Source organism: Symphalangus syndactylus, chromosome 3 (assembly GCF_028878055.3).
Source record: "Symphalangus syndactylus isolate Jambi chromosome 3, NHGRI_mSymSyn1-v2.1_pri, whole genome shotgun sequence".
NCBI classification, from domain to species: Eukaryota; Metazoa; Chordata; class Mammalia; order Primates; family Hylobatidae; genus Symphalangus; species Symphalangus syndactylus.
In genome coordinates, this window is record NC_072425.2 from 49,632,559 (window position 1) to 49,656,408 (window position 23,850).

Here is a 23,850-nt window from a genome sequence, read left to right on the forward strand (position 1 = left end):
CTGTGGTCACACAGCAGGCCCCAGCCCAAACCTACCCCCCTGCTTGGAGGACAAAGGCCAATTAGACTCTCTGTGTGTGTGCACACATGTGCATGCTTGTATGCACACACACCCACACAAGCTACACATGCATGCTGGTACATCACTAATCCTCTGCTGGAAAATACTTCGGCATCATTTAAATTTGTCTTATGATAATCTGATGCTCTGTGATTAGGTAATGCTATTGTTGACCAAGTCATTAAATTAATCTTCAATAAAGACTCAAGGATGCCAGGATCCTCAAGGCAGGGAAAGGCAGGTGCCTTTTCCCAGAGCCTTTCATTTTGCTAAGAAGGAGGAGAGGAAGCTTTCTGCAAGTCTGAATCAGCTCAGTACTTGCCTTTTCTTGCCACCTGCCCACTTCAGTATCTGCCAGTTGTGTTAGAGAGAAAATATGTCTTTTTCCCTAAGCCATACTATTCCTACCCACTTGTGCCAGTAACACAAGAGAGTTCTGGGGCACTAAACCCTTCACAATCCAAGTTTTGGGGAATGAGGATAGTTTGATCTGGCCTATGAACAAATAGCCAAGTCAGACAGACTGCAGAAAGAAACTCTAAAATTGCAATATATCAAGGTATGAATATATATAAACATGAAAATCAGCTTTGCATTTTAGAAAACAATACTAACATATATATTTACAAATACCAGCACAGACTGGTGAAAAGGTCATTTGTGAGAGTGCCATTACTGCATTTCAAAACAAAATGTCAATTTATCTGGCCATGCTTATGTCTGATTTTTTTTTTTTTTTTTTTTTGAGACAAGGTCTCACTCTGTTGCCCAGGCTGGAGTACAGTGGCGCAATCTTGGCTTAACTGCAACCTCCACCTCCCAGGCTCAGGCAATCCTCCCACCTCAGCCTCCTGAGTAGCTGGGACCACAGCCATGCACCACCACACCTGGCTAATTTTTGTATTTTTAGTAGAGACGGGGTTTCACCATGTTGCCGAGGTTGGTCTTGAACTCCTGAGCTCAAGCGATCCACCTGCCTCAGCCTCCCAAAGTGCTGAAACTATAGGCGTGAGCCATCATGCCTGGCCCTATGTTTCATTTTTTTTTTTTAAATAATATTGTCATGTCACAGTTGGTCTATAACAAGCATCACAAAAATGTCAAATAATCGGTGCCTTGTAAAATCCACTAATGTAACAGGAAAAGCACAATTTGACATCGACCCTTGCAGTGAACCCAGCTGTGTTACTATAGAATCCTTATCTGCTCTTTGGAATGACTGATCTCTCAAAATCTGACTCAGTTTACTCCTAGCTCAAATGGAAAAGTCCTCAATAAGCCAGGAAACAGCCCTCCCTTTGGATGTGTGTCTAGTCTACAAAGGATGGCCTTCTGGGGTACCATCTTGAGTCTCCCAGACCTTTCCCTGTCTCCCTCAGTGTCTGTGCCCCACAATACAACAAAGGCCACCTGGACACATCTCTCCTCATCCGGAACCCAAAGCAGCTTTGCCTCCATGCCTGTCTTGGGGAGCTACCTGGGCAGATAGCTGGAAAAAGAGGAGACCCAGGCTCTAGTTTCAGGCCAGCATGCAGAACTGGCAATCAACTTCTCAGGGCCTCTGCATTCTCACATGTGAAACAAGGACTTGAATTAGAGAAGCTTGTGAGACCTTTCCCAGCTCTCACAACTCCAGCCTTGGACAGCTTCCCAAACGAAGTGCTCAACTGAAACTTCAGGTGTTCCTCCATGGCAATCTTCCTCCTCTTCCTTCTCCTTAGGACCAGCACACGAATATATGGAGGACCTCTAGTAGCTTTCGTAACATTCTACTCACTAGCACACTCCTCCACGTGCTTGGGTTATAATCTTCCGGTTATTTTAGACAGCTTCTTGCTGGTGGTGACTTTATTTTCTCAAGTTGCCTGAACTTTTCAGTTCTTCCTGATGGTCTGTGCAGCACCATGGTACCAAGATTAGATTTCCACAGGTCAAAAGCACTATGTTCTCTTTAACATTCAGAAGCTCAACATAACCAAGAATCATTTCAGAGAAAATAATCATTTCACAGAAAACTAGAGTGCACTTTTGTCATGAAATTACACTGCGACACTGCAACTGTGTTTAGCAAAAGGGTAACAGGTAGCTGGAACCTTCCTTTAGAGAGAAAACTTCAATGTGATGATGCAGGAGATGGGCCCAATCTTAAGTGCCTTTCATTAGCTGGGTATTTGCAGAAGCTCCAACAGCCTTTAAAGGAACTTCATATCAAAACTGTTTGAACGAAAGAAAATCAGCGACCTACTGCGTATAAAAAATGATAGATTATCTAAAATAGATCTTTGATAGAATACAAATCTCATCAACAGCCTGACCACCACCTAGGGAGCTTCCAATTTGGAGATGGGACAAGGACGATTTATTGTACTATAATGGACAAAGTGAAGAGAGTGGCAAATAAAACAATACAGTTGCTCTGAGAAACACAACTGGTTTTCTTGAGTAAAGCCAAAAGGCAGGGAATAAACACACCAACTCATAAAGTACTGCTGCTGTACTTGCTGCTGCTGTACTTGCTGCTGCTGTACTTGCTGCTGTACTTGCTGCTGCTGTACTTGCTGCTGTACTTGCTGCTGCTGTACTTGCTGCTGTACTTGCTGCTGCTATACTTGCTGCTATACTTGCTGCTGGCTGAAGAACAGTTACAGGAAAAAACCAAGCCCGATTTTTTTTAACGTCTATAAATAAATTTAGGAATGCTTTCCTGCTTCTCTGTCATGGAGGAGAAAAAAACAAACGGATGGCATCGCTATCCACATGCCATCACGTAGGCAGCCTTCCACCGCCTTCTGTGAAGAGGTGCCTTAAGATGCATTAAGTATTGAGTGAGTACTAGCTGCCTTAGAGAAGTCCCCTCACTAACTCCCACAAGGCTCTGATGAGGCACGTATCTGCCCTTTCACAGGATGACATGCGGTTGCACAGTCACTGTGGAGCCAGCCTCGGAAGCCAGGTCTGACCACCCAGCGCCTGTGTGCTGCAGCCAAGAGGCAGAGAGAACCTCTCCACAACACTAGCATACTTATGTAGAAAACAAGCTGAATGTCATCAGACACAATTCCAGAGAAGGTTAAGAACAGATGATTTTGAAAGGATAAAAAGAAAGGCACACCTAACAATGCTACAAGGACAGAGAGGATTCTGAGTCACAAGAGTTGAGAGAACAAAAGCAGGTTGCTACAACTCCAACTGACGCATGAAGATTCTAGGCTCAGTGACTCATTTGGGAATCTCGGGTGAGACATTTAGATTTCCAATTTACTGGGCCAATGCCTTCTGGTCTGTAAAATGGAAGACAAGAGCAGCATTAAGGTATCTAGACACTTTCAAATCCTCTCAAGAAATAAAATGTTAAGTATAAAAAAGCATGTTTGAACACCCACCAGAGTGGCTAAAATAAAGAAGTCTGACAATACCAGGAGCTGTCAAGGAGGCAGAGAAACTAGAAACCTTAAACATTGCTGGTGGAAATGTAAAATGGTACAGCTACTTTGGAAAACAGTCTAGCAACTTCTTAAAAAGTTAAACATATACCTGCCATATAGCCAAGCCATTCAATGCCTAGGTATCCACCCAAGAGAAATGAAAACATATGTCTACACAAAGACAGTTACACCAGTGTCCATAGATGCATTATTCATAATAGCCAAAAACTGCAAAAAACATTCCAAACATCTCATAACCAGTAAGTGGATCAACAAAATGTAGTATATCCATCCAATGCAAAACTACTTTAAAATAAAAAGGAACTAGTGATACATGCAACACCACTGGAACTCAAACTTTACAATGAAAGAAGCAGATCCAAAAGACTGAGTAGTGTATGATTCAATTATATGAAATTTCTAGAAAAGGTAAACTATAAACCAGAAAGCAGACTAGTACTTGCCTGGGGCTAGGAGGAATGGGGATTGACTAGAAATGGACACAAGGAACTTTCTGGGTGATGGAAATGTTCTAAAACTGGATTATGGTATCAGGTATACAACTATAAGCATTTCTTAAAACTCAACAAATTGTCTGTGGGTGAATTTCCTGGCATATAATGTATACATGACATATAACTCCAGAAAGTCATTAAGAGCAAGACTCAGACTCACCATCTTTGCTGTCTGTGGGGGCACTCAGCAATCTTTACCTTTGTTATCAGGAGTAAATGTTGAAGGTGCAGCCACACGCTGCATAACGACATTTCAATCAACGATGGGTCACATACACAACAGTGGTACCATAAGAATATAATACTGTATTTTTACTGTCCCTTTTCTATGTTTAGACATGCTTAGATACATTAATAATTACCAATATGTTACAATTGCTTGCAGTATTCAGTACAGTAACATGTTGTACAAATTTGAAGTGTAGGAGCAATAGGCTCTACCATCTAGGTTTGTCTAAGTATACTCTATGATGTTCTCACGATGATGAAATCACCACATGAAGCATTTCCCCATAATTAAGTGATGTATGACTATATAGCTTCGACACTGAAAACTAAAGCTTACATATGTGTGATGGTTAGGGAGAAAAAAAACAGAAACCCACTTGTATACGAACAGGATCCAGAGGTACATTCTGCTTTTCTCCTGGATTCTTTCTGCCATTCCTGTTTAATGTCTCATGCCCTTCATAGCTTTTTCTCTTCTTGGACACCAAATTAATGGTAGAAAATTGTCACATTTTATATATATATAATTATATATAATATATAATTATATATAATTATAAATTAATAGCATGAGCTATGCGACTTGTAGTTACAAGTGAGGCCATATAAAATGACTACTGTTACTTTATCTAAGAAAATGCCAGGGTCGGGAGTGGTGGCTCATGCCTGTTATCTCCTAGCACTTTGGGTGGCTGAAGCACAAGGATTGCTTGTGGCCAGTAGTTCAAGACCAGCAACATAGAGACCCTGTCTCTTTAAAAAAAAAAAAAAAAAAAAAGCTGAAATGGTGGTACACACCTGTAGTCTCAGCTACTCAGGAGGCTGAGGCAGGAGGATCACTTGAATACAAAAGTTTGAGCTTACAGTGAGCCATAATCATGCCACTGGACTTAAGCCTGGGTGACAGAATGAGTCCCTATCTCAAAAAACGTCATGCTAAATCTGTGGTGCTAGAAACGTGTGAGATGCTATCTGAATGACAACCTAACATTCAAAAATCACAAAAGGGCCTGGCGCGGTGGCTCACACCTGTAATCCCAGTACTTTGGGAGGCCAAAGTAGGTAGATGACCTGAGGTCAGGAGTTCAGCACCAGCCTGGTCAACATGATGAAACCCCATTTCTACTAAAAAACAAAAATTAGCCGGGCGTAGTAGTGGGTGCCTGTAATCCCAGCTACTCAGGAGGCTGAGGCAGGGAGAATTGCTTGAAGCTGGGAGGCTGAGGTTGCAGTGGGCCAAGATCATGCCACTGCACTCCAGCCTGGGCGACAGAGAGAATATGTTTCAAAAAAAAAAAATCACAAGAGAAGGAAACTTTGAATAACTCTAGAACTTAAAGTTACCATCCCCAATTCTGAAACATTTTATTTTGCCTTAAAACCAAAGGTTTACAGTGAGGGAAAAAAAAAAAAAAGCTTAATGCAAGTAAAAGGAAAAAAGAGTGAGAGTAAAATAGACTGAACCAAGTTTAGAGGTAGCCTAAACTTGCTGTGGCACTTTGATTTCACATTTATGAGCCAAAGATAACAGATCAATTTCCGAGGCCAAGCAAAGTGGCTCATACCTGTAATCCCAGCACTTTGGGAGGCCAAGGCAGGCGAATCACTTGAGGTCAGGAGTTCGAGACCACCCTGGCCAACATGGCGCAACCCTGTCTCCACTAAAAATAGAAGAAAAAAAATTTCATAGTGAGTATGTGCTCATGAAGACAATCTGGATTTTGAGAATACAAATTATGGTATCCTCGATTATACAAAATAACAAGAGTTGAATGAAACTGAACAAATACTTGTATCCTGCTATCAGCCTGAAGGAGGGCTTATGGACAATGAAAATAGCCCAAAGTGATGACTTCCCTTATAGAGATCCAAACTGTTCCGATACCTCCTGCACTTTCCTGCACCTCTGATACAGGTCTGATTCAATTCTGTCTTCTATCCTGTAACAGTTTTCTACATCTATCTATAAACTCTCCTATCCTATATAGTTTTCTACTTCTAACTATAAACCATTCTATTCATCTCGGTATTCTCTACTCCTGACTCAGGGTTTGGTATGTTGTGAACATCAAATAAAAATTGTAAACTGTTTGAATAAATATAGAATAAGAAATGTGTTATGAACAGAATAATCAATAGTATTACATTTCTGGCCTTGGGTTTCCAAATCATCTTGATTCACAGGTGTCAGCAGGACTTCTATAATAGGTTCCAGCTTTACTTGCGAAACATGGATGAATTTTTAAAATCATATATTCAAATAAAGACACTAACACTATTTACATATACATCAATCAAACCCCTATCTGTGCTTACAAACCAGGTAAAAGCACTAAAATGGATTCAGTTAATTCAATTACCCAATTTCCCACCATGATTTCCAGCCTACATGTGTAAAGTGTTGCTTTATCAAAACAAAGACCAGGCATGGAAACTCTAGCCCAGGGTAGCCTCGGGTAAAAATGCATCATATACTCATGTCTTTAGTTTGTGCTATGCTGCTATGGATTTATTTATCACAGGATGCTTTGTAAGTGATCTTTGATATGCTGTGTGTTTTATCTCCCCATGGCCAGAAATGACATCTCTCATGTCTCTTTGGTATTTTCCAGCAGCCTCTTACGTGGGGGCTTATGTACAATAAATTCAAGGAAACGTACTGGTTGTTCAGGCTGACTTAGGTTTTCAGCAATCCTCATTATCTGAAAAATAGACTACTTTAATTTTTTCTAGTGTTTCTCTATGCACATATAAACTGAAATCATGTAAACCCAGAGTTCTGACTGGGCAACTAACATGACAGGCAAGAGTGTGAGAAGATAAATGGAAATGGAGTTTTCTAGATGAGGTACTTCAGAAAGCGCCACTTCCTTCAATCCAGTAGTAGTCCTCCATGAGTAGATGCAGAGATCCTGCTTACCACATGGAATCAGGAAAAGGTTATTTACTGTTGGGACACAGAAGACTCACTGGGTAGCCACTGTCTACTTTTCAGACAGAACATCAACTCAAGTCCGTACACTCATAGAATGAAGTACTCTTAAGTTTCTGTTCTCTTTTTTTTTTTTTTGAAGCAGGGTCTTGCTCTGTCGCCCAGGCTGGAAGGCAGTGGCACAATCTAGGCTCACAGCAACATTTGCCTCCCAGGCTCAAGGGACCCTCCACCTCAGCCCTGGAGGAGCTGGGACCACAGACATGTACCACCACGTCCAGCTAATTTTTGTGTTTTTTTTTTTTCTAGAGATGGGATCTCGCTATGTTGCCCAAGCTAGTCTTGAACTCCTGGACTCAAGCCATCCATCCACCTTGGCCTCCCAAAATACTGGGATTACAGGCGTGAGCCACCATGCCCAGACAATTTTTGTATTTGGTAGAGATAAGGTTTTGCCATGTTGCTCAGGCTGTCTAAATTTCAAGGTTCCTAACAAGAAACTTTAAAGGATAACAAGATAGTAAAATAATACATTTAAAGCACTTCATATACAATACCTTATTTGGCTTCATATCTACTGTTAGCAAGCAAAACAAAAAAGTTATTCTCATTTTACAGACGAGGAAAATAAAGCTCAAAAGCCAAATGACAAACAGGGAAAAGTAACCCACAATGAGACATATTAAACTAAAATTATTGGAATGTATAGAAAAAATCTGGGTGTCCAGGAAAAATGACCAGGTCACTCCAAGGGAAAGAAATGAGACCAGCATTAGACTTCATGCAGGATGACAATGGAGTAACAGACTTCAGATAATTAAATTTAAAAATATGAACAAAGGATTTCTTATTTAGCTGACATGACCTTCAGGTATAAACAGCACAAACTTAAAACATGAAAAAAAACAGGGACTATAGCTACCCTAAGCTCTTCCTGAGAAATCTACTAGAAAACAAGCTTCAGAATTGACTGAAAAGACATCAATCTAGAAGCAGATGATGAACATTAAACATAACCCGCAGAATTAAAACTAAGTGATTTTATAAAGGGTACAGCATAGTATGTAATGCCTATATGCTCTGACATTGTAGACACAGTCCAACCATCAAGAAGGGAATAATAAGGAGATTATATGGAAAATACAATCCGTCGGCTGACTGTCTTACAGGTATTTACAGGAAGTAAAAAAAAAAAGGATAATATTTCAAGTTAAATGATGGAAAATAAAGAGAGGAGGGGGAAGGTAAATGATTTATCACTCACAGAAGGGAATCAATACACAAGAGCAGAAAAAAAAGTATTACATCAAAGTAACCATTAAAACAAAAATAGAAGCCTTCCTAAATGCCAAAAAAGGATACTTTTAAAAAAATCATAAAACTATGGGAAAAACTTGAAGTCAAACATATTGATTTTATCAATTATTATAAATGGGTTTAATTGGTCTACTGAGTAAAAGGATTTTCAGAGGAAAGCAAAGGTCATGTGACAAACTCAAGGGCTACACGATTAGGTGGTACAGCTGGGACCAGTATAAGGTCTTTAGGAATCCAAGCTCTCTTTATAGAAAAGAGAAGAGATCACCGCCCCGCCCCCTCCCAAAAAAAAAAAAAAAAAAAACAGGAAACCTCTACCAAATATACTTTGATGAAAACCTCTATCATTAAAAAAAAAAACAAATAAAAACCTGAATAGTGAAAAAAAAATTTTAATGCAATAGCCAGGTATGAGTTTATAAAATAAATGCCATTTGTGGGATTCATTCATTTAATTCATTCAACAAATACTTATTGAGGCTGCACGTGGCCAGGCCTTTTTCTAAGTGTTGGAGATTAAAAGCTTGAGTATAACTCTTCTGTGGGCACAGACCCTGAAACAGAAGGAAATATATGTTGGCTAGACTCAATACACGCTGCTGTCAGCCTCCTCCAATAGAAGATGAATGGAAACAATGGCAGGCCTGAGCCCACAGAGACATCAGTACGTGCTACGGAAAAAAATGCACCTTATTAGTGCCATATGAGACCCAGGCACAAAACAGCAGCTCCTTAAAATGTCAATGGGAATGACTGCCAAGTAAAGCATTCTGTCACAAGAATGAAACTAATACTTCCTATAAAAGTAACTAAAAAGCCACGAAATTTTTCTCTGCCTGCCTCCCTTTTCCAGCCGAACTCTAACATTTTATATAAAAATAGCTTTCATCTCTTATGGCATAGAAGAGTTGATGGCTGCTGGCATCAAACTTGCTAAAATCAATAGTAGTGTAATTATCAGCACACTTCCAAATGTTTTCAAATACATCCCGGCTGGGATTTTCCTAAATTAGATATGTGTGCTTTATGCTGGTGGTCTAGGATTGTCAATAATGTGCACTAAAGAGAATTTTCAAATATTGCCCAAAGGATTCTTTTTTATAGCAACTGTTTGACTTCTTTACACCTCACCCCTTTCAAAAAGTATTTGATGCACTCTACAACATCCTAATGTCATATTGCTGGTTGTGATACTACTTTAATGGTACATTTACATGAGCTGCTACATGTAAAGGATTTAGAACAGTGCTTGACACATGGGAAATGTTAGCTATTATGATATGAATAGTTCCATTCAAAGATTCTTTTTAAAATATGTGAATAAGTGTATGTGGGTAAGTGGATGATGATACTTTAACTTTCCCTATTATGCTAGTTAAAAATGGGAAGGAATTTTAGTACACAGAAATCTTGGAACTTTTATTTTTAAACTACAGATTTTTTTTTTTTTTTTGAGTTTGGGTGTGCAGTGGCAGGATTACAGCTCACTATAACCTCTAACTCATGAACTCAAGTGATTCTACTGCCTCAACCTCCCAAGTGGCTGGGACTACAGCCATGTACCATCATACCTGATTTTTACTTCCTTTACGTTTTGTAGTGATGGGGTCTCTATGTTGTCCAAGCTGTCTCAAACTCCTGGTGTGAAGTGATCCTTCCGCCTCAGTCTCCCAAAGTGCTTGGATTACAGGCGTGAGTTACCATGCCCAGCAAAACGGCAGTCTTAAAAAAATACATCAGCCGGGCAGGGTGGCTCATGCCTGTAATCCCAGCACTTTGGGAGGCCAAGGCAGGTGGATCACGAGGTCAGGAGATAGAGACCACCCTGGCTAACATGGTGAAACCCCATCTCTACTAAAAACAAAAAAAAAATTAGCTGGGTGTGGGGTGTGGTGGCATGCGCCTGTAGTCCCAGCTACTCGGGAGGCTGAGGCAGGAGAATCGCTGGAACCAGGGAGGTGGAGGTCGCTGCACTCCAGCCTGGGGGACAGAGTGAGACTTCGTCTCAAAAAAAAAAAAAAAATCAATGGCTAGGGAAATTAGGAAAAATAAGTAAATCTATGCAACAGATAAAAATTTAACAGTACTAAATAATACAGATCAGATTTCCTTCCTGAGGCTACCAAAAATACCTTTTATCAGCAATTATTCCTTGGTCCAGCTTAAAAAAATATATAGCAAACAAGGCCAAGAGTTTGTGAAACCTCATCTAAAATGAGACCTGGGTATAGAAACTTTAATACATTATTTATTAGGGATTTACAAGGGAAAATCAGAGACCCACAAATAGGACCAAAAATCTCAAATGAGTTCCAAATATTTCAGCAATAAAGTAACGAATTGCATATTAACAGCACTATAATTACTCCTTTTGTTTGGTTTCTTTGTAATTACTTTTAATAAATTATTCTGCCTCCCCCCATCACTCAAGTAAGTTGTCATCCAAAGGCACAATCAGTACAACACAGGATACAAAGCCACTCACAGTTAGGGAGGAAGGGATGAAGGGAGGGAAAACGGGTAGGCTGGTGCTTCAAGAGCCGTGACTCACTAGAATCCATAAAGCTCTTCTATGGAAATCAAGTATCAATGAAGCTATTGTAAGAGATTATGGCTATATAAATGTAGACTAGTTATGAATTCTCACAGAGCAATGGCACTCTCAAAAAGAGGCAAGGGCACCAACGCCTGGGAAAGCACTGAACTGCAATGCTGCCTCAGTGGCATAAGAGTGGCTGCCTAAGCCTACTATTTGCTGAAAGCGGGGTAGTTCCTACAAAGTGAAGGGACCCTCAGCTCAGCACTCCGTAGGTTCATTCTGTGCCATTTTGCTAAGCTTTGTGTGCTGATGGCTCTGGAGTCAAGCCTACCGCAGTCACCATCTGCTGTTTTGGGTCCAAGAAAGAGCCAAATAATTTTTATTAGTCTTAATATTCATTTTCAGAGATCATAAACTGAACATAAAATACATCTTTGTAACAAAAGACAAACACAGCAGTACTTTGTTAAATAGTTTAAAATTTGTACCTACCTTTACCATTTTGAATAATATTAGTACGTAATAAAAGTATTCTCTTACAATATATAAAATTTAAAAGGAACAATAAACGCTAAAAAATGCATAAACCAAATTGGATTTTATATACAATTTTTTAAATCTGTGATTATTCAAACAAAGATTATCATTGATTTTGGTTCAGAGTCAAGTATGTACAAGGAACAAATGAAATAAAAGTAGGGTGAAAATACTCTAGAATTTAGGAATATATTATAACAAGAAAACTGTTTTTTTTTTTCCCTTAAAGACGTGGAAAACAGAATTTATCACTTGGCCTCAATGAAAATGCCCACTAGATACTATAAAGTCCATACTTTTCACAACCATCCTGCTAGATCTTTATGTTTCACTTTGAATATGTGAAGGATAATTTCAGGAAATTTTTAACAATTTGAACACTGAGTAGCTCAAGAGTATTGTTTTTTGGGTTCTGGCAGAAAAGAATTATGAAGGTAACCTTGAAGTGCGCTGTTGTTGGAAACCATTTGCACCATGTTCATTGTGACTAATCTAACAGAGAACTGACAATCTCAACCCAGCCAAGACCACTCGCTTGGAAACGCTAATACACGTAATAGCCAACCTTACCATGGCTGAATTTTCAATGATTTGAAAGTGAGCCAATGCATACTTCTGACATCATCATACACACTTACTGAAGACCTGAAATGAGTACTGTAAAACTAGTTCTCCACTTATTATATATACAGACTAGGAAGGGTGCTTCCTCTGAATCTGAAAATTGAAATTTTCTTCCTCTAAAGGAATCATATCCCAGTCATATATTTTCCATGAGTATATTACTTCATAAAAGACTATTCTACTATACATTCTAATCCTTAGAATATTGATGAGTTAGTAATCTTTATATTATTTTATATGTATATATTTATAAAAACATTGCTTAATCTGCGATGGCACATAATTTTATCTTTGAATCAGCTAACAAAGGTAAAAAAAGAAAAAAATGTGCGTTCCTCTTCCAAAACCAACAGCCATTTAGTGAAATCTATTAGTTTAAAAACACACATAAAATTCACTGTTGCAATCACAACTCTTCATCCTGTCCTTTGCACAGCTGGCTGATCCAATCATCCTAATTGTTCTTTGTTAGTTATTCATACTTTCCTTGTTTTCCTGTTGCAAAAATTATTCAAACTAAATGAAACGAACTTAAAATAACAAAAAAAGAAGAGTATCAGAATAGAAGAAAAAAATACCTGAGGATCAGAAGAGGTGAGTTTTGTCATTTTAAATGAAAAACAAAATATAAAAGAATTCAGTCATACCAGGAGAACAAGGGCTAAAATATGAAACTAAAATAAAATGGAAATAAATATCAGAGAAAATATGAAAAGATGCATGAGAGAGAATGATGCATCTTCAGAGAGATAAGAAATGAAGCCTGTTAGGACAATACAGAAAGATGGCACAATTCTCTGGTGGGTGGGATGACTGGAAGCAGAAGGTAGGGAAAGGCCAGGAGAGCACTTTAAATCACTTTATCTGCATGGTACACTTCAGTCCCCAATTTACTTTATTTCACTATTCGTTATTTTAACCCACAGCTGAGCACAGGGTGAGTTTGTTTTGCTTCCCCTTGTGAGTTCACTGAAAATTCAACTAGTATTTCAAGTTACATCAGACTGTGCCTACTACTCAGCACCTTCGAGATTTTCTTTAAGGGGAAAACAAACATCCCTGGAAGATGCCGTTCTACCATGTAGCTCCTTGCCCAGCGCCTGTGGTCAGAGTCTGTCCTCTCACTAAAGCACTGTTTTCCTTTCCTGGGCAGGTCAGAGGTTCTGCTTTCCACACGGCAGGAAAAAAGCTGCCCCCTCCTATCGGAGGAAAAAGGTTGTGACCCCCAGCAGTTAGTACAGACGACTTCACCGAATTTACTCATCTAGGCTGAATCCTGAGAAAAGCCTGCAGGTGTAGACAGACCCTTGGGAGCTGGAGGCAAGAGCAATGTGGAGCGGATGAACGGAGGCAAGGAAAACAAAGCAGACAATCAAAAGCAACGGCTACATTTCAAAGGGGCACCTACCAGAAATGACTAAGATTCATTTTATTTTACACTAATACAAAATGAATAAAATCAGAAAATACCATAGTTTTATTTTAACATAGAAGAAAAATACAGTGGATGCAGGAAAAAAGAGAAATTGAATAATCTGCTTCTACTTGTGACATGGCAGACATTTTTAAAAATAACTTATTAGACTCAACAGCAAGTGAACTGCGTCGGCTCCTACTAATAACCGGTTCAAATCCTAGCAAAAGGTTAACACACAGACCTTGGAATGAATACACATGATCACAAAGCTCAATTTCTATTTCAGAATAGAGGGAAGGCCCTTGGAAATATCGCATGCTTTGCCTCAGCAAGCTCTGAATCTTCTCCTAGGTGTGGCAGAAGCAAAACAGTCGGCAAAAGGGCTTGGAAGTGCTGTGCAGACCCAAGGGAAACACTGGAAACACTGACAGTTCATATTCTCTGATATGACTCTGAAATCTGCTATCTTCTAGCCCTTCCTCACCTCCACCCTCAAACCTCCTCAGCTTTAAGTTTCAATCCATGAAAGGAAGTTCTGAATGTTGGTTTCAACCTACTCCATTTTCATGTTCTCTTTAAAATTGCTGCCCACATTTTCCAAGAAAAAAAGTCAGAGGCAAATCTTCCCCCTAAGTTTTAACACAAGAGCTTGTATCAAGGGGAAACGGTTGGGCAAAGAACTTCATTCTCCTGCAGGGTAAAATAATCAGTCACCCCCTCTTTCTCTCCACCCCCATTCTCAGGAGACCCAGTGGTCAGGTCACAGGTGTCACAGATACAGTTATTTCTAGGTTAGATTTTGGTAGTAACAACATCTAGTAATCCACAAAGATAATGGCTTCCCTTTCCTTTCTACAGCACATTGTGCATTTTGGTAATCTTATTTTTGGCTTAAAAATTAACAGCTGGCAGGGCGCAGTGGCTCATGCCTGTAATCTCAGCACTTTGGGAGGCCGAGGCGGGTGGATCACGAGGTCAGGAGATCGAGACCATCCTGGCTAACACAGTAAAACCCCGTCTCTACTAAAAATACAAAAATTAGCCGGGCGTGGTGCCACGTGCCTGTAGTCCCAGCTACTCCGGAGGCTGAGGCAGGAGAATAGCATGAACCTGGGAGGCCAAGGCTGCAACGAGCCAAGATCTCGCCACTGCAATCCAGCCTGGGTGACAGAGCAAGACTCTGTCTCAAAAAAAAATTAACAGCTACGACACATTTTTAAAAAAATATCAAGCAAGCCATAATTCTTTTCCTTCTTTGGGTATTTTATGATCTCATTCATCACCTCACAAACATTTTAAAAAACACCTAAACCATTAAACACAACTTAGCATACCATGCTGAGGTATGGTCAGAAAACTCAAGTCTGTTCCAAAAGACAACTTTTTCTGTTATCCTTCAACTGAAGTGACATAAGAAAAGGGCTGGGGTCCCCCTTTTCACGCACACTGAAAGTCCAGCTACAAACAACTATATTCGCAGGCTGGCTCCTTTTCCAGCTCTCTCAGAAGCTGCCCTCTTGTATCCTGAAGTGCACTCTGCAGCTCTGGGATCACCTTTATTCTGATGTGCTTTGTGCACATTCTCGGACGCTGCAATGCCCATACTAAGGCAACACAGCACAGAAATTGGCAGCAATACTATCAGCAAGAATTTGGCTTCATAATCAAGAGTGATTCATCATACATTCTAGCAGCAGAAAAACACACCGCTATTTTAATCCCTTGCTGATATCAAGAATCAAAAAACAGTGAGATATAATTAAGTAAAAGCAACAAAAAAATCCTATCTACTGTAATATTTGTAAAAAAATTATTCACTTTTATGAGTTTTCTGCAAGTCACTTAGAAAACAACGGGCTACTTACCTTATTTCATGATATTTATTACAATGACAAGTCAAGTTTTAATACAAAATCAGAAGACAGGCAGTCCAAACTTCTGCAAAGTAACATACTGAAATTCTAAACTTAGGCAAACAAATTTCTCATTTACTTTAAATAAAATTCCTCCTAGTGTTTTAAAAGTAATCCACTTCTTTCTTCTTCTCTCTCCATTTCTTAGATGACTCCAATTTAAAGTCTAGGTGAGAGAAAGTACAGCACGGAAACCTAATACCGTGGGCGATTTATTCAGAACACTTTTCATTTTTCAGAGGTACCTTAACACTGAGATAATAAACACTGCTAATCTAAAATAATAATGGAACCCACTTAAGTCCTCTTGCTGTATTTAATGAGCATGAAACAAATCTCACGGGCTACTCTCTCCTTATGAGACTATGTAAATGATCATTAGCCTTATCGACCACTATTTCTATAGAATTTCCCCATATATTAAATCTATGGTTTATTATAACAAAAACTTTTTAAATTAAACGCTACTCTATTGTCATGACCAGGTCCTCACGGGGCAGAAGCGGATTTACCGAGACCTGCACCGAGTACCGTCTCGGGAACCCCTACCTTTTCAAACACATCTTCCTTCTCCCTGCGCTTCCGTTTTCGGGGTCTCCGGTTCACTCGAATCCATTTCGTGACCTGAGGTTCAAAAACCACAGCATTTCAAACAAGGCGATGGGGTCCTGACGGCCGCCCCCCAGCGCGAGAAAGCAGAGACCCCCGGCCTCGCGACCTGGTCTTCCCGGCACCTTGGGAGGCTACCCGCGCCCGCCCGCGGAACTCGCCGGGCGCCTCAGCGCCAGCGGCCGCGACCTTCGTTCCCGGCCGCTCCCCGCGCCGGAGCCGGAGCCCGGCGGGTAGTCCCCGCGCCCGCGCGCCGCAGCCCAGAGCCAGGGCCTCTCGCCAGCCGCTGTCTCGCGTCGGCGCCACCGGGGCGCAGGGACCGCGCCGCCCGCACTCACCTCGGCGCGCACTTGCCGCGCGAGCCTGCACTCCGCCCCGGCGCGGCGCTCCCTCTGCAGCGGCTGCGGGGGAAGAGGACACAGTCAAGTTTACCGCGGGAGCGGCCCCGGCCTCCCTGCCCCGCGCCCGCTAACTCGGCGTGCCCACCCTGTACCTCGCCCGCGGCCGGGGAGGACGCAGCGGGGGCGCCGGAGCCCGCGCCTTGCGCCCGCCCGAGGTCCGCATCACCTCAGGCGCGGCGCGGGCGGCGGGCGCGGGGCCTGGACGGCGGGCGGGCGCCGAGCGGGGGCGGGGCCTGCCTTAAAGGTATAGCGGCCGCACCGCCTCCCGCAGGTCTCCCGCCCGCTGGCCAGCCTGCGCCTGCATTGTATTGTTCTCCCCACGAACGGCGTGCTCCCGCTCCCGGGCTCCGGCCGCCCCGCGTCCCCGCGCCCCCGCGCACCTTGCCCCCGCCACCCCTCCCCGGGCTCCGGCCGCCCCGCGCCCCCGCGCACCTTGCCGCCGCCATCCCTACCCCGGCTCCGCGCCCTGCGAGCAGCTTCCCGGCAGCGAGAGGGACCCGGGCCGCCCGCCGCAGGCTAGAGGGAGCGGTGGCGGGGAAGGAACCTCGCCCGTGGCTAGTCTAGCGCGCTCCTGGGGTCGGAAACCTGGTCCCCGTGGCTTTCGCTGAGGGAAAGTAACTTTCCTAGTGGAGTTTTCTCCGGGACAGGGTTCTACGCCGTCGAGTAGACGTTTCCCAGTGGCCCCTCGGGGCTCCGGGCAGCGACAGGTGACCTCCCGGGGGGCGAAGCCAGGGCGCAGAGAAACCCAGCCCCGCGCTCCCGCCAGTGTGGACCCGTAGCCCTCAGACTGCCGTGGACCTCCAGAACCACTGGGTAGAATTTAAAAAGAAGGGGTCAATCTGTTTTCATAATTAGGGAGAAAGTTTACACTTAGTTTATAAAAATGTGCGATACCCCAAGATTTTCCTCCACCCGCCAAAGGCCTCATCCGCATCAGCAGTTGCTGGAACCCGCCTGCGGGTGAGGGCGGGCCGGGGCGGAGAGTCGGGTTGTCCTGTTGCTTGCTGGGTCTTGACCATCCCTTTAACTTTATCATATTTCTTTAAAGAAAATCTGTCTTGCCCTCTCTTTATTGCTACTCCATCCTTCTTTCAAGATCAAAAGGTTTAGATCAAAGCCAAGATCAAACTCACTAAATAGCAGCAACTTTGCCACGGAGTATTTTTACACAGAGGAGCTTAATGGAGACATCAGGACTTTATCCCTTCATTCCATATTCATAACTGGACTACTTAAAATTACACGGATGATGCATGTCTATTTCCTAAAACAAACAACAAGTCTGCTCAAATGAGGGATTCTTACTTTGTGTTTCCAGGAATACAAAAAAGTTGAAATCTAGAGAGCAATATAAATAGACGTGTTAACCATTTTGTGTCATTATTACAATAGCTAAGTGCTACGAAATGTGTGCTCATTTGCTAGAGATTTTTCAATGTGTTATTGTATCTTTTAGTATAGACTGTACAGCCATCATATACAATTTTTTACTGTAAAGGAAATATATATAAATAGTTAATGGTTTGGAAATCTTGCACATAGGCAGGTAAATAATTATAAATGGTGAAGTGGATTACTCAGAGCTGCTTAATTTTAAAGAGAAAGAGAACTTTGAACTCTTCAACCTTCTACGCTGCTAATAGCAGTTCCACCATCAATAGAAATCTATCTTGGCAGCCACTTCCTTTTACCCACTAGAATTTTTTTCCTTGGGAGTTCACGATCCCCAGAAACTCTGATATGAGCCATTCAATATTGACGTACTAAAACAGTGCTCTGCTTAAATACAATTTTTCAACATACAGTCTTGGAAGAAACAAAATCCAAAATAAATTCCAATAGTCCGGTAACAGGAATAAAGACAACTATTGCAAATTAAATCTTACAGACTTACATGAAAGCTGTTGTTAACAGCTGGGTACTAGTTACTTGAAAAGTTTTTTCCCCCTTGCAATTTTTAACTGGTTGCAGTCACACACACACACACACACACATTCTTAATGTTATAAATCCCATTGAACCACTGGAAAGATCTTAGAAACTGAGACCTGGAAACCCTGTCTTGCTCTGCTACTGATACAGTCTCCTTTCTTCCTAGCACCCAGATCATGGATAACCTAACGGTTTCCGGCATGAGCTGAACAAAGGAAACAGCCTACTGTCACTCTGCTCTTCTAGGATTTTGCTAAGAAGGAAGCAAAAGCTGTGACCCATCCTAATTGCCTCTTGTCTCCTTGTTTGTCCTTTGTCCCCCAACTCTCCTCCCAATTGCCATCCCAGAATCCATCCTCCACAGAGAAGCCAGAATGGTACGTCCAAAGGTAATTCAAATGATACCACTTTGCTTCACTGAGAATGCTTTTCCATCTCTTCTTTGCCTGGCTAGCCCACTTATCCTCTAGTTCTGGGTTTAAGCAGCACTTTTGCAGAAAGGTCTTTCCTTACTCCCCAGTCCAAATTATGTCACTCCACTATACTTTCTAATAACATTCTGTTTATTTCCTTTAGAGTGATTCTTAGAGCAGTTTTAAGTTTATAGAAAAACTGAGCAGAAAGCAGAGTTCCCATATTTGTACCCACTCACCAGCTTCCCCATTATTAACATATTGCATTAGTATATTTATTATAACTGAGGAACCAATATTGATACATTATTATTCACTAAAGTCAAATTTACATTAGGGCTCACTCTGTGATGTGCCGTTATTATAGCTCTTTTAAAAATGTACTGAACGTCTCTCTCCCCAGCTGGATTTTATGCCCCCAGAAGAATGAGATCCTGTCTCTTTTGTTCTTGATTTTTGTTCAGTCCACCAGAAACATTGCCTGGCACATACTAGAAATTCAATAAATATGTTACATAGTGAATGGAAGGATAAAGGAACAAATGAAGGACACCTAAAATTTCAAGGGGGAGAAGTCTTAAAATGAAGATCTTTCTAATTAACTCGTTTGTTTCACAACTGAAATGCTTCATTTGTAAAGAGCCTAGAATTTTACATTTTTACAAAAGGGAGACCATGGGATATTAGTTATATTGCCCGTATAACTTTATAAACAGGCTGTGCACGGTGGCTCACACCTGTAATCCTCGCACTTTGGGAGGCCAGGGTGGGAGGATCTCTCGAGCCTAAGAGTTCAACACCAGCCTGGGCAACATAGCAAGACCCCTGTCTCTACAAAAAAAAAAAATTAGCCAGGCATGGTGGTGTTAGCCTGCAGTACCAGCTCTCTGGGAGGGTGAGGTGGGAGGATCACTTGAGCCCGGGAGGCAGAGGCTACAGTGAGCCATGATGGTGGCATCACTGCACTCCAGCCTGGGCAACAGAGTGAGATCCTGCCTCAAAAAAATATTAATAAGTAAATAACAATAAATTTTTAAAAATTGAAATGAGAAAGGTTCCTAATTCTCTCACATATGAATCACTAAAATTATATTCCAGAATGGTGCTACAAGCTGAATTTAATCTAGAATGAAAGATTTACATATTGCATAACACTGAAAAAGTACTTTTTTATTGTGTTCAATCCAACCTGAACACATTTCTCCTGTTGTCTACCTGAATCTCCCCTTCTTCACAGGCTGATGCCAATGAAGGTAGGGTGTAGAGAAACTGGAAGACCGCTTTTTTAAAAACTGGAATTCTATAGTGGGGGACGGGTATTCTAATTACTGTCTTTGAGAATGTAGTAAAAGCACTTTAAAGCTGTCTCTTAAAACAGATGTTTTCTATCTGAATTGTATCTTTAAAAATGCCTCATCCAGTAGATACGCATGTTTTGAAAGGAAGTTGTTCTAAGAAACTTTTTTTGTCAAAGCAGTTCATAATAGCTGAAGACAATGTCCAAGGCTGAGGAAAATACCATTGCTTTAAAATTATTTAAACTCGTGATTGATTGGAGATTACTTTTGGAGGGAAAGCCTTTTTCAGTTTTCTTCCTTTTCTTAGACAAAGAAGAAATTCCTCCTATCACTGGAAAAATACAGTGATACCAACTTCACATTGTTACGAGTGTGTTTTCTCTTCCTGCTTCTACTTCATGGAAGAGGCACAGGACAGAGGAAGGAGGAGGAGCCAGCCTTCCTAGGCACCAGGAAGGCCACAGGGCAAGCAAGGGGCTCTTCAGTGTTCCCAAACAGCCGCAGATGGCAAATTACGTTCCCTCAGGCACAGCAGAGGGAAAACTATCCACTAAAAGAAACCGAAAGATCTTTGAATACCAAACAAGGTCAAGAGTTCCAGAAGCTTCCACTGGTTTCAGAAGTGTTCTATTGCCAACATACGTTCAGGGTGAATTTAAAAGTAGGAATCTACACACGTCTAGAAATAAAATCAAGGTTGGATTAAGTTTCAAAAATAACAAAGAGGAATTAGGAGCAAAGTTATCAAATATTTATATCTTTAAATTTGGTTTATTTATTTTGAGACAATGTCTTGCTCTTGCCACCCAGGCTGGAGTGCAATGGTGCAATCTCGGCTCACTGCAACCTCCACCTCCCGGGCTCAAGCGATTCTCCTGCCTCAGCCTCCCGAGTAGCTGGGATTACAGGTGCCTGCCAACACGCCCAGCTAATTTTTGTACTTTTAAGTAGAGACAGGGTTTCACCATGTTGGCCAGGCTGGTCTCGAACTTCTGATCTCAGGTGATCCACCCACCTCAGCCTCCCAAAGTGCTGAGATTACAGACTTGAGCCACCGTGCCTGGCCGTCTATTATTTTTAAATGTAACATCCTTTATGTAATATTTTTGGATGATTTTAGAAAAATTATAAATTAATCCAAAAATATAAAAGATGTTACATAAAGGATGTTTAGAGGGTTGTTTATTCCATTAGATAGTAATTTTCTATGAAGAGCCACAGGACAGTCTTCTCCCTGGTGTCAGCATCAGGAATAGTTGGACTTGATCAGCTGCTTTGTTTTTACCTGTTATTTGTATTATTTGTATTTGCCCATTTTGTCTCTGTCTTAAATAAACACCTAGTTGTTGTTGTCGTTGTTTTTTTTTTTAGGTGGATTTTGGCCCTGCCAAATGGACCTCTTAGTGGAAGTCCTTACAAAGCATAATTTTCAAAAAACGAAGTCAGTTTCATGCTTGGCGTAGTGGATTGCTGAGGCTATGGTTCTGCAGTGAAGCAGCTAACAGACCTTCTTTCTCTCAGTAACCATAACCTGAGCTCACTGCTGCTAAGAACGTTTACAGAGATCAACTGAGGGAACATGTACAATGCTTGGTTCTTCCATTTCTTGACCCCCTCTGAGAATCTAATGAAGGCTGGTACTATCAGCTCCTTAGAAAAAAAATACACCTACAGCACACACACACACACACACACACACACACACACACACACACACACACCAATTGTCAGGAGGTTCACAGATTCTTCTGTACCTAAACTTGTCTGGATACTCTAAAATCCCTTCTTGGAATAAGCCAGACCACTTTTAAAGCTGGCCCTGGACTTGGTCTTATGGGCACTCTGTGAAAGTCCTGTTATCGTATTAAGTTCTGGTAAGAAGCCATCAACCTTTATTGAGGTGCATTATAAGAAACAGCCCCATAAAATCCATCACAATGTTTACCGGAAGGATGGATTTAGAGGGTTGTTTATTCCATTAGATAGTAATTTTCTGTGAGGAGCCACAGGACAATCTTCTTCCTGGTATCAGCATCAGGAATAGTCGGACTTAGGCAGCTTGTTTGTTTTTACCTCTTGAATATTGCAATTTATCCCTTTTCCCTCTTCTAGAAAGCTTGGAGCTCTGTGACCCTGTTTAACCAGGCATAGGAACTTCAGGGTGTATATATTATACGCTAATTTAATTCCTGGCCCCATCCTTTTTTTCTACCATTATTTTCATGTTGCTTCATTTTTCTTGTTTTATTTCTATCATGTTATATTTACCTGTTTTGGAAGCTGTCTTCACTCCATTTTGGACAGGGAAGAGTATGACTCAATAAAGTATTCTGGATTTTTTTGTTTTTTTAATTTCCTTTTTTTCTTTGGATGGGAGAAGGAAGGATCTGAGACAATCTTATGGTTCTAATATTTGTCTCCATTAACAACGTTTAGAAGTAAAGTACAGGAGTTAAGGATGTATGACTGTTCTTAACTTATAACTCTACTTATAAAATTCTATGAAAAGAACTGTCAAAATATATAATACTATACAGACATCATCAAATGAACATAATACTATACAGGACTATTACAAAAAGGCTAGCCAACCAAATATTTTACCTCTTGGTATCAAAACCAGAAGAAAGGGGCTTAGATTATGGAGAGAATAATGTAAGTTGAACATATGGACAGGTTATTCACATAAAAGACATATTAAATGCCTACTGTGAAACACAGCACTACATTTCGTGAATGCAAAGATGAGTAAGATGTTGTCCCTGTCCTCAGGAAACTCCTGTGACAACGCAGTAATACAGCAAGGTATAAGGAGCACACAGCCGGCTTGCCTAGTAGCTGTGTGGCCCCTTTAAGCCTCCTTCCTCATAAAGTTCTGATCAAATGACATGTAATTTGCTTAGAACAAGAAGCAGTTGTTATTTATCAACTTCTAAATGACTAGAATTAAGAAGCAATACAACATTACTAGAAGCTGGAGGGAAGTGACTTTAAGACAAAAAATGTATTGAAGCACCCCTACCAGAGAGCACAGGACCTTAGACTGCTAGAGAGAATAAGAGTGGCAATTACCTACAGAACTGAAGGCTTTACAAAAGTGCTTCCATATACAGACTGTTCTGCTCGTTCCTCACACAGTCTCATCTGAAAGATGGAAAAACTGAGTCTCAGGGGATTTCATATCGCTTGGCCCCTAGGTCTCCTGGTTGGAAATGGAATACTCTTTCTACTCCAGCGTGAGTACTTACGGAACATCTAGTGTGGCTGTCTCACTTTAACATATTTGTTCATTATATGGATTAGATCAACCCCAGATGACAACATAGGCTGGAAAGTATAATTCCATACCATAAAAGTCTACTGAAAAATACATTCTAAAAAGCAGACATTATTATATTCCCTTCAATGCCTGTTACGATTGCAGTTATTTACAGGGCTTGATATCCATGGACATTATAACCTTAAAGAGTTTTCAGCTGTGTGTGGTGGCTCATGCCTGTAAATGCTAGCACTTTGGGAGGCTGAGGTGGGAGGATCACTTGAGGCCAGGAGTTCAAGACCAGCCTGGGCAACATAGTGAGATCCCGTCTCTACAAAAAATGAAAATAAAAAATTAGCTGGGCATGCTGGCGTGTGCCTCTAGTCCCAGGTACTCAGGAGGCTGAGGCAGAAGTATCGCTTGAGCCCTGG

At 41.3% G+C, this 23,850-nt stretch overlaps 1 protein-coding gene across 15 annotated transcripts in view; it reads right to left on the reverse strand.

Moving 5' to 3' along the window:
- The window catches only part of AOPEP (aminopeptidase O (putative)), a 395,241-nt gene that overhangs the window by 91,238 nt on the left and 280,153 nt on the right, over positions 1-23,850 (reverse strand). For 13 of the 15 annotated variants that reach the window (XR_008656596.2, XM_055271838.2, XM_055271836.2 and 10 more), the window contains 2 exons: positions 16,455-16,517; positions 16,057-16,131 (listed from right to left, as the gene is read on the reverse strand). Coding sequence is in view for 14 of the 15 variants with exons in the window: in XM_055271838.2 (XP_055127813.1) it covers positions 16,057-16,131; positions 16,455-16,517 (138 nt within the window). In the remaining variant the exon portion in view is untranslated. Of the gene's footprint in view, positions 1-5,793; positions 5,890-16,056; positions 16,132-16,454; positions 16,518-21,363; positions 23,305-23,850 lie in introns of those variants that run through there. The other 2 variants (XM_055271842.2, XM_063636206.1) reach the window with 2 other exon arrangements.